We start from the raw sequence: 20,134 nt of genomic DNA on the forward strand, positions 1-20,134 counted from the left end.
AAGCTGTCTGTGCCATCAGGATCACTCAGGATCACTGCCAGACCGCAGCTCCGTATGTCTCCTTTTTTGGTATTTTCACACAAAGTCTTCTGCTAGTTGGGGTTTAGTCCACTTCTATATCCTTTCCCTCAAGGTTCAGGGGTGCAGGATTATCTTCTGTGTCTGTGTTAATTGGTTTCCCTTTTCTTTGTTGAAGAGGACCTGTGCAGTCTTTCTGTCTAGTCCACCATCTTGCCGGAACTCCCACTCATAAGCTTTTAAGGCCCCAGTTACTACTTAGCAAAGTAGGATATAGAACATTGTATTTGTGGACTATGTTATACTAACTGACCTTGATGTCCCCTGAGACTATGGTTCTGAGCCCCTAGATCCAGTGGCTCCTTTCCTCAAGGTGTTTTGTTCTGGCCAAGAAGTCTTCACAACTCTGTCCCCTGTGTGGTCTACTGTATTCATGGGTATATTTGCAGCATGTGAATATGGTAGGGCATGCAAGGGACAAAGTTATGAGAACTTCTTGGCCATACCCACATAAGCAATGAGTTGCTGCGACTGGGAGCTCAGGACCATAGTCAGTGGCATAAACCAGTCCACAAAGACAGTGTGCTAGTTCCTGTTTGGTGAGCAGTGTGTGTGGTTTTAAAGCTTCTGAGAAGCCAGCGAAGGTGCAACTAACTATTTGTCTCTCCTTGTCCAGAGCAAAGAAGAATGAAGAAAATCAAAGACACACGGACTCAATGAGTTCAAAAGATCACATGAATCTCAGCCTCTACGACCCTGAGACCACAACTAGGTGGTTCCTGGCTACCACAACCAACTTCTCTGAAAGGGGTCACAACAGAAGGTCCTGGAAAGTGTGGGAGAAAAAGGTGGAACAAAATTTAAAATCATAAGAAAGACCAGCCGTATTGGCGAGATAGAGACTGGTGGAACCTCTGAAGCTATGGCTGTTCCCACCCTTGAGGTCTGGAACTGAACTCCACCCTTGTGGCTCAATTTTCAGGCAAACAATAAAGTGAACTCTAACTATATAAAAAAACTATAAAGTGAACAATAACACCAGGCAGGTAGGCACTCCCTAGAACAACAGTCATGCAAGATCAAAGGGCAGCATTTGCCCAGGGATGACACTCAGAAGGCAGGAATGGATAGGAAAGAAGGAGCAATGAAAATGGTACACAGAGAGGAAGGGGTAAGTATGCTGTTGCATTGTAGAGATTGCCATCAATGTCGCAAAACAAATTGTGTATGAAGTGTTGGATGGAAAACCAATTTGTGCTGTGTGCTTTCACCTAAACCAAAATAAAGTGGTTTTTTTTAAATTCTGCCTGGTGGGCTAGGAAAGTCTTCACAGAAATGTAGTTGCGACTGGGAAAGTTGGGCAATCTACTTCTGTAGTGATACTGCCTCGGAAACGCAAGGATGGGTCACTATGAGTCAGGCCCAACTCAACGGCACATAACAACAACAACAACAACAACAACAACATGGGGTAATAATTTTGAAAATGCTGGGAAGCAAAATTAGAAAAGTTTTTGAGTACCTGCTGGAGATAATTCTGATGTGATGGAGTTTATAGAAGTTGTCCATCTTTTGAAAAACAAAGATTGTTAGATGTCTTAATTTGATTCAAATAGAAAGTAGTACATAATTGCCTGACAATCAGATTTTTGGGAAAAAAATGGTACTGTTCAGCTGAAAGAAAGATTTCAGGGGCAGATGGGAATCAATTCTATGGGAATTTGTGTTTTAAGTACCATAGGCACACTGCCTGGGGTATGAGATACTTTACAAAGTAGATGCATGTTTGAGACCTGAACAAAGCCCTGCAAAGTCAGAATTACAAAGCATTTAATTGTCCACAATATGTAGTATTTTGTTAAGAGCTGCATCCAAACCTTGCTTAGCTTTATGAATTGTATTTTCTATGGGAGGGGCATGCATTCTAACAGCCCTGCTAACTTGTGGGTGGGGCCTAAAAATACAGGTGCTTGAATTAGGATTTTACAACACCTCTGCTCAATTTAGCTCCTGAAAATGGTTTATGCACTTGGTACAATTCACAAGATAAGGCCTAATGGGCTCCGGAGTGATGAAATAATTGTCCCCGGCACACTGCATCATGTGAGTGTCCTCCATGCTAGGCTCCTTAAAGCAGTCTTTCTGTAACACGGCTTCTGCTCTTCGTGGGCCAGGCTGAACTTAAAACACAGGCGTTTTGCAAAGACAGAAGGAAAGGCAGCCAATCTGGAAAATTCTAGGAGCCTGTTGTTTTTAAAAAGACCTTTGCAGGGTGTACTGTTCTGCACTCAAGGGCTCCCAGTGCCACCTTATGGACACTTCTGGAATTGCAGGAAGGTTTTCTTGGTCAACACCGACAGGGATAGGGCACTTCTAACAACTTGTTCTGATATCAGGGTTCCAAGGACCTGTTGTTGTTGTTGTTATGTGCCGTCGAGTGGGCCCCGACTCATAGCGACCCCTCCTTGGGTTTCCGAGGCAGTATCACTACGGAAGTAGGATTGCCCAACCTTCCTTCCGAGGAGTGGCAAAGTTAATTATTTATACCACTTCCTCCTTCATGGAGAACTGAAGTAAAGCAACAAAATGAAGCCACATCTCATATTTTAAAGGTTTTTTTTTTTTTTTTTAAGAAGCGTATTTTACAAGTCTTCTTAGAAATTCTTCCCTTTAACAGAGAAAGGAGAGGAGGGGAGGAAACACTACAAAAAAAAAAAAAAAAATTCTTCCCCATGCTGGCATTTGGCCCCCTTAGAAACTTCTCTCTTTGGTTGACTCAGTCCCCTGGGGTAGAGGTGAACATGGGACCAAGGATGGCACATGGATATCTACATTTTTTTTTTAACTGTTGTCCACCATAGGAAGTTAGGATTTGAATAGATCGAATGATATTACGTATGATGTACTAAGAGTCCTTTTTTTCTAAGCAATATAGATATGCTGTGGATAAATCCAATCAGAAGAGTTGGAATCTATGTACAGATATTTTCTTGGTTGCAAGAATTGGTTTAGGTGTTTGTTTTTGTTTTTTTTGGTGAGGGGTATGGAGTTAGCACACTATTGCCCAAACGATCCTAGCCCAAGGGAGCTGGGTGGCTGTCTCACAGTGTGACTTGACATGGGGAAGGAAGGATCCCCTGGCCCAGTGGTGCTTTCCTGATAACCTCTTTTGAGTTCACCAGCAGAAGCAGTTTGGGCTCTGTTTAGTCACTGCTCCTTATTAGATGGTCACAGTGCTTGGGAGGGGTGTCTACGCTCCCAGACAGCTTGCAATGCAATGCAATGCACTGCCATGGAGTCGAATCCAACTTACAGAGACCCCTCCTTGGGTTTCCGAGGTGGTATCACTACGGAAGTAGATTGCCCAACCTTCCTTTCGAGGAACAGCTGGTGGGTTTGAACCGCCAGCTTATTCTCCCAGAAATCCCTGTGTTCAGTCCATCATCTCCTTCCAATCTCTGCTCAAAGGCCTCTTTACCAGGAAATTCTTCTCTGAGCACCCTATTTAAAAGGGTGCCTATCCAAACTCCCTGCCGCTCCCCCAGGACACCCTGCCCCTTTTCCACATCCGTATAGCCCTGGGGCAGAGCATGCCTTCTGCTCTTAAACCTAAGTGCAAGCAGGTCTTACTCCTTCGGCAATAGTGCCTTTTTCCGCCTGTGATGACATTTGCAAGGTCTTGGAAGTGAGGAGGCAGCACCCCTCTCCTGTTCTGACAGGTGAGAGGTGAGAGGGTCACTATGTTTGGGCAGTGTGCCACGGGACAGGTAGAGTTGCTCAGAGTGGAACTCCTGCTGCTGTCCTGGTCAGTGCCGTAGATTCTAGAACCTGGGGATGGGCAGTTAGGAGCATGGCAGTGTTGCCAGACCCAGGGTGGGTCATAGGGGCATGATGTAGGGGCTGCCTGTGTGTCAGCCCGGCTCGACTTGAGGGGTCTGTCACTGGCCTCTTTGTGTTTCGCTACTTATGGAAACGAAGGGGCTAGAAAAGGTGGTCATCACATCCTGTTCCAAGGTGTCTTTTGGCTCTATCATGTCCAGACGAACTTACTTTGCTCTGAAGGCAATTCTGAGAAGGCTGGGACGTGCCTGTCTCGTTAATCCCAGCGGCCAGCACAGTGGCCCAGCATGTAGCAGGTGCTTGCTAACTATGTGCACACTGATCTTGCCAAAGAGGCCCGAGGTTCCCTGAACCCTGAACCGAGGGAGTGTTTCCTGTTTATTTGCTTTTCCCCAGCCCTGCTGCACACCTGTCAGTAGCACAGCATGAGGGCCAGCCCCAGTTCTCCACTCACTGAGGTCTAAGTAAGCACTGGCAGGACCCAGGACAGGAAGGGAGCTACGGACTCACCCAGTAGGACAAAGATGCAGGCCAGGATGGCGATGAGGGCGCCGCGGCTCAGCCTGACCGGGAGCATGTAGGCCTCGGGGCTGCAGGACATGACGTGGCCGTCGTCGTCACAGCTGCACACCTGGACGGTGAGCGTGCCGGTGCTGCTCAGCGCCGGCTGCCCGTTGTCCGCTATCAGGATAGGCAGGTGGAAGACGCTCTGCTCCTGCTGCCGGAAGCCAGACCTCCTGGTTAGAATCCGGGCAGTGTTATCTGAGGAGGTGAGGGGTCCGGGGATGAAAGAGGGAAGAAGAAGTATGAGAGGGACCAGGACAACGGAAGAACCAGCAGCGGCATTAACTTCTTGGATCGAGGAAAGCAAGGGCGGGAGGGGCGGGTTGGGAGGAGAGGGGGCTAGTGGGACCGTCCCTGGAGGGGCTGGGCTTCAGCCGTGTCAGGTTTTGCCTGGATCAGCATTTGGATTCTGAGACCGAGACTGTTGCTTGTTTCTAGACAAAACCCTGAGGCCTAGGACAGAAACCCTTTCTTTGCAAGTTTGTCTTACCCTTTGTGACATAAAGTGCCCAGGGCAAACTGTCAGACTTCAGATCTAACTAAAATGTCCCCGGGAAAGCTTGACAAATGAGTAACCTCCTGTGACTTGTGGGCCCTGTTGGCTCCTGCTCAGTTGCTTCCCAAGGCCCTGGGGCTGCTTTGCACCTGGTGGAAGGAGCCAGGAGCCCGCGTGGTGGATGGCAGATTGCTGGGCTCCTTTTCCCTCTGGCTGGGGTTCACATCTCCCTTGAGATGCAGCCCCCAGCCGTCTGTGCTGTGGGAGAGCATGCTCCGTCAGTCCACGTGTCATTGAAATCCCCCCGCCACACGCCACATCCTTTACTTCCCCCACTCGGTGGTCTGAGGTGAAGCAAATATGAGCTTGTTGAAACCGTCCTTGATCAGGAATACTAGTTTTTTCTCCACTTGTAAAAGAGATTAAAGAAATTATCGGATGCATTTCTATAATGAAGATGTGTGTGTTGGTGTATGTACGTATTTAAGATAAGGCGGTCTGCTTCCATAAAGATGTACAGCCTTGGAAACCCAATGGTGGTCACTATGAGTTGGAATTGACTCAATGGCAGTGAGGTTTTTTTTTTTGTAATATTATGTTCTGGAATTTTAAAATGTTTATTATTATTTTAATCTATGTTTTCACGTGTCCTTGAGTGGGTTTGAGTTCTAATGTAGACCTATTTTTGTACAGCTCAACTCATACTAAGCAGAGGGAAAGTTTGGCGGATGGAGCAGGACAGACGAGCAGTGACCAAGTCAATGTCAACACAGAAGGCTCTCTGGATGTGTTCCACATTTCCCAAGAGTCTAGAATTTAAAAAAATATTCCCAGAGCCTAACCTAAGCAGACCTCATCAATGACCACCTATTGTGAGTATGTAAGACGAAGGAAGGGAAATTGCTTTTGAAACTGAAGTGGTACATGGACACAATCCTTTTAATGCTTTAGAGAGAAAGAAAAAGGCTTTTCTTGAGCTAGCCCTGCTGTGTCCGTAAAAGCACCTCATGTTTCAGGCATGGGAATGGGTCTCGACAGTGAATCCACCATATCAGAGGTGCTGGTCAGTTGCCATTTGTAGAATGTGTCTTAGTGAAGGGTCCCGTGGAGTACATTGCTGTGAGAAGGCTAGTTGTGCCATCTTCTTGGAGATGTGCTGCCTTGAGCTTTAGGAAACTCTGCAAGGGTGAGCCAATGCTTCTTATGGTCCTGCTCCAGAGGTCCAAGGTTTTGGGTCCGTGAAGGGAGCCCGAAATCACCTTTAAGAAATTCACAGCACCTTGTTTTCGTGTTGATTCTGACAACTATCTGAGTGAAAGCAGCGAGTGACAAAACCAAACCAAACTCACTGCCGTCAAGTCGGTCCCGACTCATAGTGACCCCTCCTTGAGTTTCTGAGGCAGTATCTCTACTGAAGTAGATTGCCCAGTCTTCCTTTCAAGGAGTGCCTGGTGGCTTTGAACCACCAGCCTTCTGGTTAGCAGTCAAATGCCTTAGGCTCTATGCCACCAGAGCTCCTAGCGGTGAGTGACAGTTCGCTGAAAATCTGAATACATGTATGTTAATTCCAGGCCCCCCCTCCCTTCCCTCCCCAGTTTCCTTTGGAAATCTAACCCTGAGGAGGCTGAAGCCACTTTCTGCAGGAAGGGCTTCCTGGCGAAGCAGGGAGATGAGGAGCAGTTCAACGTTTTGACCTGGTGAAAACCTCAGGCTGCTTAATTGTGGGGTTTCTGCCATCATTTCCAATGCCCTGCCTTGCAGCATCCTCAGTGATTTCGTGGTCATCTATCTGGAAGATGTGGACAGAGACACCCCATGTAGAAGAAAACAGCTTTGAATCCTCAAGTTTTATAGAAGAAAATGCTGTAGGTTGGATGGCTTTTGAAATGCTCAAAAAGTGTCAGCTATCTGATGTTGGAGAGTCAGATGCCTCCTCACGACATTTAGTTACCCTTTGTTTAGCTTGTTATAAAACGACAATGAACATTTCAAAACTGGAATGAACATGAGGCGAAGGCAGCCCAGAGAAAGAGTGACCTCCCCAAGGTCAGCCAACTAGCTAGTGGCAGAATTAGCAGCAGTAGGGACTGTCTGACAGATCTAAATGCCTTTTTTCAGTTGCTCTGACCTTTCTTTGAAGCAAATCATCTAGCTAGAGAACAAAAGTTACCCCTTTCCTCATCTGTGCCACAAAAGAGCTAACAACACAATACAACACAACACACTGCCATCGAGTCGGATCCGACTCATAGTGACCCCTCCTTGGGTTTCCAAGGCAGTATCACTACGGAAGTAGATTGCTCAACCTTCCTTCTGAGGCGGGGTTGGTGGGTTTGAACAGCCAGCCTTCTGGTTAGCAGTCAGATGCCTTAGGCAATATGCCACCAAAACTATAAAGGAGCCAGAGAGGTGTATAAGTCCCTTAGCATGGATCTCAATGCAGATTGGAGGAGAGGGATCTAGAAATCTCTTCCAGGAAAGCTGCAATGGGGAGCACTTTCTCAAAGAGGGACTTCCCCATGGGTTTGTCTTTCTAAATCATTCTAAAGGAATGAAGTGCATTCAACGCTGACACTGGTCTATTTGCCCTTTGGTAGCCGTAGTACTGAGGATCCCGGGTGGCACTGTGGTTAAGTTCTTGGCTGCTAACCGTAAGGTCAGTGTTTTGAACCCTCCAGCTGCAGATGTGGCAGTCTGCTTCTGTAAGGATTTAACCTTGGAAACCCTATCCAGCAGTACTACTCTGTCCTGTAGGGGCACTATGAGTCAGAATCGACTCGATGCCAACAGGTTTCTACTCTAGCACTTATCCTGGGTCTCCTTGTTGTTCTGAGAGTCCCCCACCCCCCCACAAAAAAGGAAAAAAACCTTTTTCCTTTGTCTTCTTGCTTAGGAATGTTCCTTTAGGTTTTCCCCTAGGCCATGTCCTAGGGGAAACCTTTCTCAGATTCTTCTCTTAGTCACAGAACATCGAAACATGGCCACTCACCGTGAGAATGAAGGGAGGGTTTTGCCTCTGGGGCTTCACACAGTGTCCTGCACAAAGCATGCAGAACTCAGCAAATGTGTGTCAGCTGACTGTCTGCCTGAGGAAGTCAGAGACTCAGCAGAGGGCAGTCTTGCCTTTGATGTTCTAAAACAAAACACTGACCTAGCATTAATGTCCTCTGGTTGGGAGCTCTGGTGGCATAGTGCCTAAGGCATTTGATTGCTAACCAGAAGGCTGGTGGATCAAACCCACCAGTCGCTCCTCGGAAGGAAGGTTGGGCAATTTACTTCCGTAGTGATACTGCCTCGGAAACCCAAGGAGGGGTCGCTATGAGTCGGGTCCGACTCGACGGCAGTGATCTTGAGCTTGTGTTTAAGGAGCATATTTACACGTGGTTACTGTTATTAGGTGCTGACTACCTGGTTCCAACTCATAGCAATCCTATATACAACAGAATGAAGCATAGCCTGGTCCCGCACTATCCTCACAGCCATTGCAATGCTTGAGCCCATTGTTGCAGCCACTGTGTCAATCTGTGTCATTGAGGGTCTTCCTCTTTTTTCGCTGACCCTCTGCTTTGCCAGGCATGATGTCCTTCTCCAGGGACTGGCACCTCCTGAGAACTTGCCCAAAGGACGTGAGATGAAGTCTCGCCATTCTCTCTTCTAAGGAGCATCTAGCTGTACTCTTTCGAGAACAATTTGTTTGCTCTTCTGGCAAATGTACCATGGCAATATACCATGGTATGTTTCATATTCTCTGCCAGCACCATAACTCAAAGCCATCCTTTCTTCCTTATTCATTACCCTTTTGCCTGCATATGAGGCAACTGAAAATACCTGGTTTGGGTCAGGTGCACCTTCGAAGAGACATCTTTGCTTTTTAACACTTTAAAGACATCTTTTATAGCAGATTTACCCAGTGCAATACAATACAAAAATCATTTGATTTCTTGACTCTTGCTTCCACATGCATCAATTGCGGAGCCAAGTAAAATGAAATCCTTGACAACTTCAACTTTTTCTCCATTTATTATGATGTTGGTTATTGGTCCAATTGTAAGGATTTTTGTTTTCTTCAGATAAAATGTAATCCATATTGAAAGCTGTAGCCTTAGATCTTCATCAATAAGTGCTTCAAGTCCTTTTCACTTTCAGCAAGCAAGGTTGTGTCATTTGCATATTTCAGGTTGTTAATGAGTCTTCCGCCAATCCTGAAGTCACATTCTTCTTCATATAGTCCAGCTTCTCAGATTATTTTCTCAGACTACAGATTGAATGAATATGGTGAGTGAATACAAAGTTGATGCATACCTTTCCTGATTTTAAACTACATACAGTAACCCCTTATTCTGTTCAAATGACAGCCTCTTTCTTGGTCTATGAACAGTTTCCTCATGAGCACAATGAAATGTTCTGAAATTCCTATTCTTTGCAATGTTACCCATAATTTGTTATGATCCACACAGTTGAATACCTTTTCATAGTCAATAAAACACAGGTAGTCTCTGCTTTCAGCCAAGATCCAACTGACATCAGCAATGATATCCCTCATTCCACATCCTCTTCTGACTTCAGCTGGAATTTCTGACAGTACCCTATCAATGTATTGCCACAACTGTTTTTGAATTATCTTAAGCAAAATTTTACTTGTGTGTGATATCAGTGATATTGTTCAATAATTTCTGCATTCTATACACCATCAGAGCTCTTTTTTTTTTTTTTTTTTTTTTAATTGTATCACCTTTCTTTTGAATGGGCACAAATACGAATCTCCTCCAGACAGTTGGCCAGGTAACTAATAGGTGAGTGAGCACTTCTGGTGTTTCATCTGTTTGCTGAAACATCTCAATTGATATTCCATCAATTACTGGAGGCTTGTTTTTTACCAGTGCCTTCAGTGCAGCTTAGACTTCTTTCTTCAGTACCATCGGTTCCTGATCATATGTTGCTTCCAGAAATGGTTGAACATCAACCAGTTCTTTTTGCTAAAGTGACTCTGAGTATTCTTTCCATCTTCTTTTGATGCTTCTACAATACTTAACTTTGTCTTCTTGAGCTTCCCTTTGAATTCACTTTCTTCATCTTTGGCATTAGTGGTTGATGTGTAAATTTGAATACTAGTTGTTTTAGCTGGTCTTTCTTATGGGCATGTAGATATTATCCTATCACTGACAGTGTTGTACTTTAGGATCAATCTTGAAATGTTCTTTTTGACAATGAATGTGACACCATTCCTCTTCAAATCGTCATTCTTGGCATAGTAAACCATATATATATATATATTTTTTTTGGTATCAGACAAACATCTAAGTCAAACTGGCCAATGACTGGCATTCCATCAATTCCTGGAGAAGCTGATAACTTGCTCAATGATAATCAAGGTCAATGATGCTTAGGATATCAATCTTTATGTGCTCCATTTCATTTTTGATGACTCCCAGTTTTCCTAGATTCATACTCTGTACATTCCATGTTCTGATTATTACATAGTACCATGACCACAACATACAGTCCAAGCTATAGAAATGCAGAGAAAGCCAACTATCCATCTGCTTACCTTGATTGTCCCTCACAGTGAAATTGGGGTTGTTAGCAGCCTCTGGAGTCAGGCTGTAGTAGAAGTGCTGGCCATTGCTTGGTTCGTCTTGGTCCACAGCACTCACTGTCTGGATCAACTGAGGGAGGGAAAATGGCATCAGGTGAGCTGGTGCCTAAGGATAAAGCTCAGAACCCAGTGAAATCCCAAACCTGGAAATTCAACAGTAGATTTTTTTCCCCCTGAGAAGTCCCCATGCCATCATACTGTTTAGAATTTAATTTTGGTTTATTATTCAACCTGAGGACTTTAATAGCAGACTCTTTGCAGTTGAGTCAATTCTGATTCATAGCGACCCTCTAGAACATAGCAAAACTGCCCCACAGGGTTTCCAAGGCTATAAATGCTTACAGAAGCACAGTGGTGGGTTTGAATCACTGACCTTTAACAGCTGAGCACTTAACCACTGTACTACCAGAGCTCCTTGAGGACCTTAATAGGTACATGGTGAATTTTACCTAAATACCTCCGATATTAGACAACCCTCCTCTGCCCAATGGCAGGCACCATGGCCCTCTATCTATCTGCACCCTGACTGGCAGGTGATTGGGTGCGGAGGAAGGTGGGAATGAGTTACTGCACTGAGTGACTTGTATTTGCACATGAAAGCCACCTACCAAAGATTGTAGGAAAAGGATATGGAGTGCCACAAGGTCCTGCTTGTCCCTGACTTTTCATTCTCTCATATCACCAACTTAACTTCATCATTTGGGTTAATTTTTCAGGGATAAATTGCTATCTCTGGGAGGCCCCTGTTTAGAGGTAACCAGTACCAAGGAGGGAGGTAAGGGGACACTTGGGCACTGGCAGTGTCAGATGAAGGGAAAATAGACCCGAGGACATGGGCCACAGGGCAGACACATTTTGCTGGCAGGAGGGTAAGCCAGAAAAGATCTGGGCACAAGAACAGGCTACAGTCAGAGCCAAGCTGAAGAGGGGGAGGAGCAAAAATGGACTGGTTTCCTTTGGAGGCCTTTGGCCAATGTTTTGCCTTCCCCACAAAACTTTTAAAAATGGTAAGTTACCATGATGCGTGGAGATGGTGATGAAAGGGCTATTACAGAAAGTAGTGTGAAACAGTCCCTGGAAACCTTAGCAGAGACTGGGAGGTAGAGAAAAGGCATGGAGCAGGTCGTCTCCTTCCTATGTGTTTGCTCCTCTACCTACCAGTAGCACAGACTACACCACTCTTCTTGGGCCTGGCTCTATAGACCTGACCCTCCTGCTGTTAATGCCTGGTTGTGCTTCTGCCAACCAGGAACATTAGCAGTTAACTTGAGGCCCTAGATGAGTTTGCTTAGTCTTTATGTCTTCATCTGTATATTAGGGAGATAATGAGACCTGGACATTGTGCAGAAGATTAAATGACAGAGGTGGAAGCTCCCAGAAAAGGGTCTTCTGTTGGATACAGCCTTCAACTGTCAGTCCCTTTTGGGACCCCCTCAGTTGCAGAGAGCTACCTTCCCCAAGGTCACTACATCCAGTGACTAATTGATGCCGTAGCTTAGAAACCAGGCCATCCCATCTCAGCTCTGGAAAACACTGGTTGTAGAACTCTGTATGAGGTCGGTTGGGGCTGTTGTACAGTGGTATCACTACGGTTGGTGTCACCTGCTCCTCGTGGGTGGGGCTGACTGGTGACACCCACCCCCTTCCTATAGATGGAACAGCCTGGTTCCTTACCTGGGGGCCCCACCCTGACCACTCTCTGAGTGCTTCCCCTCTCCCATTGGCCAAGGCAGAGACCCTCTTCTCTGCCCAATGGCAGGCACCATGGCCCCCTGTGTGCACCCTGATTGGCAGCTGATGGGGTTGGGAAGGAAGGTGGTGGTGAGTTACTGTGCTGGGTGACAGGTGATACCAACTCTATAGGTGTCACTGCCTTGGTGGCTCCTCATCCTGTGGTACTGGTCATCCCACTGTTGCTGCTGCAGCCATGGACCCTGTGGTCATTTTGGTGTCAGTCCCTTTGAGTCCACATTCCCTGCACTCCCCTAGTGATGCCACCAGTCTGTGTTGCAGCTGGACTCGTGCTACATAGTTCTGCTTCCTTCCCTTCCACAGGTGTTGGCCCTGCAGGTAAAACTTCATTTCAGGCTCTGCCTCCTGGGGAACTGGCAATAGGCCTGTCAGACAGATCTAAGGGTAGAGGGAGCGGAGATGCAATAAAGAAGATGGGTCAGGAGGGCATGGAAGATGACCTCCACAGTGCAGTGTGTTGTCAGCGTGGTTCACACCAACTTCACCTCCTGTGCCACCACTGGGTTAGGGACAGATCCGATGCATTTTCTCCTTCCTTGTTGGCACCGAGCATTGTAGAAAGAAAACACATATCTTGATGCACAGTTGGCAAACCAAGTTGGGACAGTCACTTCAGAACGTCTGACCTGTGAATTGTCTGTGATTGGGTGAGATGAGGGCTGTGGGGAGTGGCTGGTTGGTTTCAAGTCTTTAAAGGATGAATGGGCAAAGGCGCCCAGCTGGCTGGGTCAGAAGCGCCACGGCCCGGGCCCCAGTGGGGCAGATTTCCTCCTCGGCCTGCTGGCCGCACACTGTCCTGCTCAGCAGGGCCATCCTGCCCTCGTCGCCACCAAGTGTGCTGTCTCATTTCCTCACAGGTTTTCTGTGTGGCTGCCTGCTAACAGCAAACCACTGTACTCCCTGACTTGGGCAGATCAAAGCTGATGGCGGTGGCTGACACGTGACCCCAAGGAAGCCTCATTTATAAACTAGCCGTACTGACTCAGCTGAGTGCTTTGGAAAAATCACAGAGACATTTCCCAGAGCCAAAACCTAAAGGTAGGCTTTTTAGTCTCTTGGACTAAAGATGACAAATGTGATGGATTTGTGGCTCATGTCCCGAACTCGACTTTGAGTCATAGATAAGCTGTGCTTCAAAGAACTGTAGAATAGACCATTAGAGGATGGATTGAGGAATGGCGGGTACGTATGTGTGACTCCCAAAACGAGAGGCCATTAACGTGCTGACAGTCTCTCAGCAGGCAACGGCCTCCTCTTCTGAAGCCCTGGAGTGCTTCATTTTGAAGGGGGCGGGTGGGAATACTTTAATTTGCTATACTACTTTCAAACCAAACTCACTCCCATCGAGTAGATTCTGACTCATAGAGACCCCCTTTGGGTTTCCGAGGCAGTATCTCTATGGAAGTAGATTTCCCAATCTTCCTTCTGAGGAGTGGCTGGTGGGTTTGAACCGCCAGCCTTCTGGTTAGCTGTCAAATGCCTTAGGCAATATTCCACCAGGGCTCCCTCATCACAGTAATAGTGCTATTTTTGCTCCTTCCCTCCCAATCTTCGTCCACACACAAACCTCCTCTTACAAAACAGCAAACATATGCATGCAGTGTTTACACTTCCTTTCTTTACATCTTATAATAACATGGACCATTGCTCATGCTATAAAGTCTTCACTATAATTTTTATTAGCTACATAATATTTCCAGTCTTTCTAGACTAGAAATTCAATAGATGTGGAGGTAGAACATTCCTAGACTTGTGGAAAATAAATTGTAGGCATACCATAGACCATGGATTCAAGGACTGATGAATGCAAGAAGTTGAGTTCAGAACCACTGTAGGAACCCTTTCCTCTTGTGCAGGACTGGATTGTGCAGGACTGCATAGGCTGGATGGAATGGGCAAGTGTGTTGAGGCACTATGCTTTGCATTCAGGAAGCGGATGTAATTGTGGTTATGCAAACGTAGTCTCTCTGTGTAGCAAGATGCTGGAGATGATACTCTGGGTGCATGAGAGATGGAAAGCAAAAGCCACACTTGGGTTGGAAGGTCGTGGTCCTGAGCCCTCGCCTTGTAACTCTGTACTTCACAATCCCGTAACTAGAGAGGATCCTTGCATGTTAAAACACTCCCGACCGTTGCAGCACCGTCAGAATCCCCAGGACTGTGGGCTGGACTGTGGCGGAAGTGAGTTGAGTCATAAACAGAGCAGGTAAGTGCCTGACAGCAGCAGGAGCAGAGTGGGGATCACCCTGCGGCCTGAGGTGTGGAAGGAGACATGATGCACCCGGCAACAGCCGGAAACACGTCACCACATGGTGACTGGACGCTTCTCAGTGATGCCACTCGGAGCTTCAGCAGCCCGCTCTTCGTTTAAGTTTAAAGGGACACTGTCTTAATTGTCTAGTGCTGCTGTAACAGAAATACCACAGGTGGGGGGCTTTAACAACCAACTGTGTTTTCTCACAGCTTCAGAGGCTCGAAGTCCAATTCAAGGCTCTGCTTCTAAGAAGGCTCTCGCTCTCTCTCTCTCTCTCTGCAAGCTCTGGGGTGGGGGTGGGGGACGCTTGTCTCTTCTCAGCTTTTCTTCCTTGGTTCCTTGAAGATCTCAAGTGGCATGGCATCCACCACCGCCCCCTCCCCCATCTGTGGTCCTCTTGACTTGCTCAGTCTGCTCTTTTATATCTCAGAGAGATTGATATGAGACACACCTGGAACTCATCCTGCCTCATTAACATAACAAGAACCCTCATTCCCAAATGGATTATATCCACAGGTATAGGGGTTAGGATTCACAACACACATTTTTGGGGGACACTTTTCAATCTGTAACACATACTTTTAAAAAGTATACAAATATGACTGTGGAGATTATGGGACTAAAGTTATTTCCAATAAGTAGGAATTTGTTCCTTCAGGCTAATTTTCTTTTAAACGTTACCTCGACATTAAGCTCAATTAGCATAACATACTACACAAAACATTGTTCCACCTCCTACTGTGGTGAGTAGCAACTGGGATCTTAAAAGCTGCCATCTAGATGCAATGATGGGTCCCTCCTCGTCCAGAGCAAAGAAGAATGAAGAAAACCAAAAATTCATGGAAACAATTAGTCCTAGCGACTGGTACACCATCTGATCTGTAGCCTACGTGACTATAAGACCAGAAGAACTAGATGGTGCCCGGCTACTACTGTCAACCACTTGAAAGAAGATATATGGAGGAGATCCTGGATAGACAGGGAGAACAATGTGGAACAAAACTCAAAATCATTTGGATAAAAAAAAAGGGGGGACCAGGTTTTTTGGTCCAGCAGAGCCTGGTGGAACCACTGAGACTATGGCCCCTAGCTGCCCTTCAGGTCTGGAATTGAACCCACACCTGTAGCTTCCAGCCAAATAATAGACAGGCATATGAGTTGAACATTTACCTGAGCTAGATACACTCCTTGGAGAGAAAAAGCATGGGAGAAAGAAGGGCTGCTTATGCACAGGGAGACAGGTCAGGGGGCAGGAGTGCATGAAGGGATGGACACAGGGAAGAGGTAACTATCGGGAGGAAGTAGGAGGGGAGATGTTGCATTGTGGTAAATTGTGGTCAATGTCATGAGACAAAGTGTATGTGAACAGCTGTATGGAAAGTGTATTTGCTCTGTAAATTTTCACCCAAATCACAATTAAAAAAAAAAATTACCTCACATGAGCAGCACTGAGAAAATGGGTGTTTTAATGAGAGGGAGAGAAAAGGTGGGTAATTTTAGGTAACTGACCATTCTGAGCATAAGGCAGGCAGTCCCTCAACAAGGCACTTGTTGCCAGAAGCAAGGGGGATAGCCTGTGAACCAAGCAGCCTGACAGTTTCTTAACAAATAAACCATTGCCACGTGAGGCACGGAATTTGGGTTCAAGTTTCTCCGTCGGCCAATGGGCTGTCTGTAGCGCCTGTTTCCGTATGCACGTTGGTGTTAACAAGGTGCCCACCTCACCGGTGCCTTACCTGCCCTGCTTTGGCATTTTCACAGACGAAAGCTTCATAGAATCTGGGGAACTCTGGAGCGTTGTCATTCACGTCTAAGACTCTGATGGTGACAGCAACACTTCCGACCTGGGAGGGGTTGTCTAAAGAGAGCACAGGCAGAGCAGGGTGAGGCCGCAGGCAGGCAGGCCGAGCAGCTTTGCAGGAAGTAGGCATTTTCACCCGGGAGCCTGCTTGTCTTTCAAAGAATGGCTGAGGTGCCTAGAAACAGAACCCGGCAGAGAATGCGTGGGGTTGCCCGTCCAGAGCGAGACCTGAATGTAAGAGGCTTGGTTAGCAAAGAGGCTGTGTTGGACAGTGCCTGGATATCAGGAAGGTGAGGGCAAGGGTGAGACTTGAGGAGGGGCAAGTGTCACAAACTGAATCTGAAAAAGAGATTTTGAACCTCCCACTTGGCTGATAATTCAGGTTGTAGAATGAAAGGCTGTATTCTGGGCTTTAAAACAGCCCATTTGTAATCACATGCATATACCTTGTGGCACTGCCTGGCTTTACTGAGGGGAAAGAATCAGGTCTTCTTTGAAATCTCTATATCATATACAAATAATTCTATTTCTACACATAAGTTAGTCACTGCAATATAGGCAACACCATGCACTATCTCTGCTTAGGGACCAAGGGCTTATTACAGCATCCAACAGACAACCAACTCCCTATCTTTGGCCAGGGCAGAAGTTACTCCTAGTTACTCAGGGGAATGTGTCCTTTTGGTAGGGGTCTTTTGCTTGGCTCTGCCACGTGAAGACAGTTTCACAGCCACAGTAGGTGTCCCTCTTAAGTCTTTTTCTGGTCTGGTCACCAATTCCGGAAGGCAAAAGAGAAATTTCAAGACATATAAATTGTTTTTAGTAAAGAATTTAACTAGTTCCCCAAATGCCTTGCCCTTCTACTTCATTTTTTTCTTTCTAAAAAATAGGTACGCACCCCTGCATTTCCCCCCAAATATTTCTATCATTTAGTTACCAGAATGTGCCAACATGATTACAGTGCTTTTTCTCGTTATAACAATGGTCCTTGCTTGTCCACAGAAGGAACAATGGAAATTCCAGAGAAACACAGGGAGTAAGTATGATCCATAATCCTACCACCAGAGGTAAACATTATATGGTATATGTAACATTATCTCTGTGTCCGAAAAATGTGGACACACACACACACACACACACACATGCAGAGTAAAACAAAATAAAAAGTTGGAGTTAGCACCTTAGTATCTTAGGGCAAGATTATTCTGTGTCATTGAATATACTTTGAAAGCATAGCTGTTATAATACTTACTTAATCAATTCCTATTAGTGAACTTCTAGGTAATTTCCATCACCCCTCCCTCCCCCATATTTAAATAACAGTGCAGTGAACATTTTGGTACACAAATCTTTGTTGATAACTATGATTATTTCTTTAAAATAATTACTAGCAGAATTACTGGGTAAAAGCATATAAATATTTTAGAGAACGTTAGTACGTATTGCCAGATTGCTCTCTGGAATGGCTGTGCCTAATTATTCATTTACCATTTCCTGTATCTTTACATCATTAGGTATAATGAAAAAATCTGGGCTACATCTAATTAGGTTTTTGTTAACTTTCCACTCCACTTATAAGTTTATGGTGTTAATAAATCTGCCTTTTATTGTAAGATGTCTCAGATTCTTCTGTGTGTGACTGTGTACATGTGTGTATAATAAGGGTGACATGTATGACTGTGTATCGGTGTGTATAATAAGGATGACATGTGATTGATATTTCCTTTCATCCAATCATAAGACTGTTGCCCTCCTACTACATTACCAAGCTTACTGATCCCTCTTGGACTTCTCAGGAATCTCACCTTTGACTCTTAGAAGTGTCTAGCTTCCTCCACTAAAGAATAAAATTGTTGACCCAATGAGTTTTAGACACGTTCACTTTCAACAACATGTTGTCACTACGGGAGCCCAGTGTAGTGTGTTACTCACTCATCTCCACAGCAAGGACAGTGATGTTATGCCAGGAAAATTCTTCCCGGTCTAGGGGTCTTGCCGTCATTAGGGCCCCTGTTGTAATGTCAACATAGAAGAACCTCCCGGGGTCACTGCTTCTGTCGATGGAGAACCTGTGGAAACATGGATTGGATTCACCGTCTGCAGAGCACACGGCCGCGTCACAGAAAGGAGCGCACACCATGTCAAAGCACAGCTCGGCCGGTCCGGAGTTGTGGGCACTCAGGAGACTGCATTTGCTGTTTGATTATGTCCAAAAAACAAAATACAATTCCTGCTGCAATTTTCTCATTCATAAAATGAAGTAAAACAGAGTGCCAATAACCCTAGTGAAGGTCTAACTAAGCTCTTGAGAGACCAATTTAAGCTATTTAAAGCTTAAAACTCTCCTTTGATCAAAAAGGCTTTTATTAAAATGTATTTGCAAATGCTAAATTGGACCTGGCAAAGGTGTAGTACAGTGGTTCCTCCTGTACCAGTTCCCGCGAGTCGATGCAGACTCATGGCAACTCCACACGTTTCAGGTCCAACTGTGCCCCCTAGGGAACGCGTTTCAGAGACCAACAGTGCTCCCTAGGGATTTCAATGGCTGTGATCTTGCAGAGGTAAATTGTCAGCCCTTTTTTCTGAGGTGCCTCTGAGTAGATTTGACCCTTTAGGTTAGTAGCCAAGTGTGTAACCTTTGTGTCACCCAGGGACTCTGTTGTTGTTTTTATGTGTCCTTGAGTTGGACCCGATTCATAGCGACCCCTCCTTGGGTTTCCGAGGCAGTATCACTACAGAAGTAGATTGCCCAAACTTTATTCTGAGGAGTGGCTGGTGGGTTTGAACCGCCAGCCTTCTGGTTAGCAGTCAAGTGCCTTAGGCTGTCATTAGTATTCCCTTTTGGGAAAGAAAGGCTAACATCAGCACCTGTTGGGAAGGTTAGCATCAGGCCCTTTGTAAACATATCCATGATTGACCTCCTGACAAATACAATAATGATGTCTACCAGCTGGAGAATCCTTACATATGGAATGCTTTCAGCAAGATGGATCAGGCCTGTCCAGGTTTCTCATTGTAAAGAAAATTAGAGTTTATGAATTTATGGGACACAGCTTGCTGGAAAATGTCATCTAAGCTCTGTAATTAATGGTGTATAAAAAGGAGATGGCCCATAACCCAAATGGCTCCTTCTGTTCAGGCATGTACTTCATTAACTGCCTATACCTTTCATGTTCAGCCTGGACCAATGTGCATCCTGAGGCTGGAAGAGAAGGCTAGTTTACAGGTGCCTGCGCCTGACAGTTTCAGAACGCCCCAAGGGAGGATGCTTGGCCCATGTTTTGCTGTTGTTTGTATGTCTTCGATCATTAGTAAACTTGGTTTACTGTAATTCCTGTTGAATCTGATTTGGCAATCCGACCCTCTGTGTTAGCTCACCTGCTCCCCAACCTAGGAGATTCAGTGAGAATGGAGGCAGGCTCAGGCATCTGCATGTTGGAACCTTCCTTCAGGGATTCTGATATACATAATTGAAAGCACTCCTCGGAAGGAAGGTTGGGCAATCCTACTTCCGTAGTGATACTGCCTCGGAAACCCAAGGAGGGGTCGCTATGAGTCAGGGCTGACTCGACGGCACATAACAACAACAACAACAACAATTGTTGAAAAACTTATGTAGAGCTTGGTAATGGCTAGTAATGATAATCACTGCCATTTACTGACTACCAGATACTTTATTATGTCCTTGATAAGTAACTTCTTAAATTCTTATGATATCTCTGTGAGGGAAGTGCTATCCCAACTAATGATAGATAAGGAAACTGAGGCTTAGAGAAGTTAGGTAACTTTCATACAGTTACCTAATAATTTGAA

At 45.6% G+C, this 20,134-nt stretch overlaps 1 protein-coding gene across 1 annotated transcript in view; it reads right to left on the reverse strand.

Moving 5' to 3' along the window:
• Nucleotides 1-20,134, reverse strand: part of CDH20 (cadherin 20) — a 75,764-nt gene that overhangs the window by 17,771 nt on the left and 37,859 nt on the right. The window contains exons 7-10 of the mRNA XM_007935499.2: nucleotides 18,254-18,390; nucleotides 16,257-16,378; nucleotides 10,467-10,584; nucleotides 4,369-4,620 (exon numbers count right to left, since the gene is read on the reverse strand). Of these exons, the coding sequence (XP_007933690.1) occupies nucleotides 4,369-4,620; nucleotides 10,467-10,584; nucleotides 16,257-16,378; nucleotides 18,254-18,390 (629 nt within the window). The remainder of the gene's footprint in view (nucleotides 1-4,368; nucleotides 4,621-10,466; nucleotides 10,585-16,256; nucleotides 16,379-18,253; nucleotides 18,391-20,134) is intronic.

This window comes from Orycteropus afer, unplaced genomic scaffold (genome assembly GCF_000298275.1).
Source record: "Orycteropus afer afer isolate SDZICR_OR568_19922 unplaced genomic scaffold, OryAfe1.0 scaffold00029, whole genome shotgun sequence".
Lineage (NCBI taxonomy): Eukaryota > Metazoa > Chordata > Mammalia > Tubulidentata > Orycteropodidae > Orycteropus > Orycteropus afer.